This window comes from Bison bison, unplaced genomic scaffold (assembly GCF_000754665.1).
Source record: "Bison bison bison isolate TAMUID 2011002044 unplaced genomic scaffold, Bison_UMD1.0 scf7180017864181, whole genome shotgun sequence".
NCBI classification, from domain to species: domain Eukaryota; kingdom Metazoa; phylum Chordata; class Mammalia; order Artiodactyla; family Bovidae; genus Bison; species Bison bison.
This window is the reverse complement of record NW_011494753.1, coordinates 2,270,998-2,273,769: the sequence shown is the minus strand read 5'-3', so window position 1 is coordinate 2,273,769 and position 2,772 is coordinate 2,270,998. Positions and strand designations below refer to the sequence as shown.

General features: G+C 38.9%; 1 protein-coding gene across 1 annotated transcript in view; it reads right to left on the bottom strand.

Moving 5' to 3' along the window:
* The window catches only part of MPHOSPH10 (M-phase phosphoprotein 10 (U3 small nucleolar ribonucleoprotein)), a 13,401-nt gene that overhangs the window by 8,021 nt on the left and 2,608 nt on the right, over positions 1-2,772 (bottom strand). Inside the window, exons 2-4 of the mRNA XM_010843249.1 lie at positions 1,755-2,454; positions 780-931; positions 145-316 (exon numbers count right to left, since the gene is read on the bottom strand). Of these exons, the coding sequence (XP_010841551.1) occupies positions 145-316; positions 780-931; positions 1,755-2,454 (1,024 nt within the window). The remainder of the gene's footprint in view (positions 1-144; positions 317-779; positions 932-1,754; positions 2,455-2,772) is intronic.

Sequence of the window (2,772 nt, the reverse complement as noted above, 5' to 3'; positions counted from 1 at the left end):
AAAAAAAAAAAAAAAAAAAAAAAAAAGGCCTCCTGCCATACACACACACACACACACAAAACCAGGGCACATGCATTAGTAGTCTGAGTTTGACAGTCACTGTTAAACATAATTTAAAAATCCCTTAAATTTCCTAATTATTACCTTTTCTTGTCTTTTTTCAAAAGAGGATTTGACTTCATCAGAGTCTTTCTGTACATTTAAGATATCTGTATCTTCAGTGTCCTCATCATTGGGCAGAGCAAAGGTCACTCTTTTCAAGGTTTCTTTATGTTGTTTACTGTCTCCACTTTCTTCAAGGTCATCATCTTCATCCCTATGAGACCAAAACATTTATGAAAGGAAACATACCAGTTTTCATTAGAAAATCAAAAAGAAACAAGCTTAGCAGATAAACTTTTTTGTAGACAATGCAATTAAATATTCAGAACTTCCAGTATTTAGGTAAAATAGAACAAAGTGTCCAATATATAGAAAACAAATTATTCATCAATCTATGATACAGACTTATCTCACCTAAGTAACAACAGGGTATTTTTATTGGCACAGAAAACATATCAGAGCTCCTGGTAAGGAAGGTCTGCCTGCTACTGCCAGTCACACTGATTTACACTAGGTCGTTTCTGACGTCCCTTCAAATTTGGTGACTTCCTCTGGCTATTCTGAGACTGTCTGACTTTAGAGAATCCCACTTCTTAGGACAATCACATCTGATGACTAGTAGTACACAGATGAATCGGCAGCTCCAGCTTACAGTGTAAAGGACTCAAAATACTCACGTCTCAGAAATGCTTTCTTCTCCTTCAGCAATCTCTTCCTCTTCATTTGAAGCCAGTTCATTCCCATCATCCTGGACACTTGCTACGTCTTCATCACTTTCAACTGGATCAAAGAAATCTTTGTATTTCAGGTTTCTGGAACTTTTACCTGACTAAAACAAAAATACTTTTAAAACCTTAAATCAAGGATAGAAAAATACATTAAATCACACGTAAATGTGTATGCATACTGTGTAGGGGAAGTCGGCAACTAATAACACTACTACAAAACCCTAAAACTATTGGACCACAGCAAACTGAACAGAAGCACAGATTCATTTATAACTGGTAGGACAGAGCACCACATTCTTCTCTCCAAATCTTCTAACTACAAGTATTTCCAAAACATCCCTGACTATATAAAGTATACAAATATCTTCTTTCATTCTTATTCTTAGTGCTTGGTGAACATCCATGTTTGAGGGAAAATTCTGAATCTTCGTAACATGTGTGACTGTGGTTCTGAAGCTACAAAGGAGTGTTTCATGATAAGGAAATGATGGCTTTGGTTTAATTTCTCCAGTCCCTTTCTTTTTTTTAAAAAACTGATCTAAATATTTCACTGATCCCCTGGTGAATTTTGAAGTATTTAACCCTCTTCTGGAGAAGGCAATGGCACCCCACTCCAGTACTCTTGCCTGGAAAATCCCATGGATGGAGGAGCCTGGTGGGCTGCAGTCCATGGGGTTGGACACAACTGAGGGACTTCACTTTCACTTTTCACTTTCATGCATTGGAGAAGGAAATGGCAACCCACTCCAGTGTTCTTGCCTGGAGAATCCCAGGGACAGGGGAGCCTGCTGGGCTGCTGTCTATGGGGTTGCACAGAGTCAGACATGACTGAAGTGACTTAGCAGCAACCCTCTTCTGGAGAAACAGAAACCCATCTCATGTGATGAGGCAGAAAGAACACTCTGTCCTCTCCGCAAATTTTACCTTAAGATCCTGGCCTCCAAACAGTCTTCCTTCATCTTCATCGGAATCCACATCTTCAAAAAAATCAATATCATCTTCCTCTTGGTCATCTCTTTGTTCCTCTTCTTTTTCCATGTTTTCTAAAAAGGTCTCCATCTCAGAGAGCTTGAAGAATTTATCATCTACTATGGACTTTTCTGTTGGTTTCCTAGGCACTCTGCTTTGCACCTTGCTCTGACGTTCTAGTTTGCTGATATCAAAATCAAGATCAGAGTCCTCATCGCTGAAATCTGGGCTTTTCCTCAGATCCGATTTGCTTGAGTTTTTGGCTCTCTCATCTGCTTCAGGGTCATCAGCACTCAGGTCTGACACTTCCACCTGCTCTGCTTCCTCCACCTCCTCCTCCTCTAAATCTTGTTCCAGGTCCTCCTGGCCAGCAGCCTCCAGCTCCATCACATCCTCTTCACACTCCTGCTCTTCACTCTCTGGGAGAAGACTGATGTCTTCCTCTTCAATGGTTTCACTAACTGCACTCTGGAAGTGCTGTAAAATTGGTTCATTTTGCAGTTCCAACTGTTGCCAAATCTGCTCATCATCGAAATTATTTATCATCAATTTTTTTAAAGGACTCCCATGTTTCCTGTCATTCTCTAGTACTTTATTAAAGTCATAAAGTACTTTTGTTAAAGAAGTAAACTTTGATGCCAGTTCATCTTGAATGCTGTTAAGAGGCAGGGAGAAGGCGTTAAATGAGATTTATAATTATAGTTAACAAGTTCACAGCACTCAGAAATGAAACGAAAAAAAAAGGCCAACTCTTGTGCAAAATCAAATTTTTAAAAAGTTGAAGTACTGCTTTACAATATTATATTAGTTTCAGTGATTCAGTATTTTTATTAATTATACTCCATTAAGTTATTAGAAGCTAATGGCCAAGATCGTTCCATTGCCATACAATATATCCTTGTTGCTCATCTAGTTTACACATGGTAGTTGGTATCTCTTAATCCCACACTCCTATTTCATCTTCCGCCCCGCC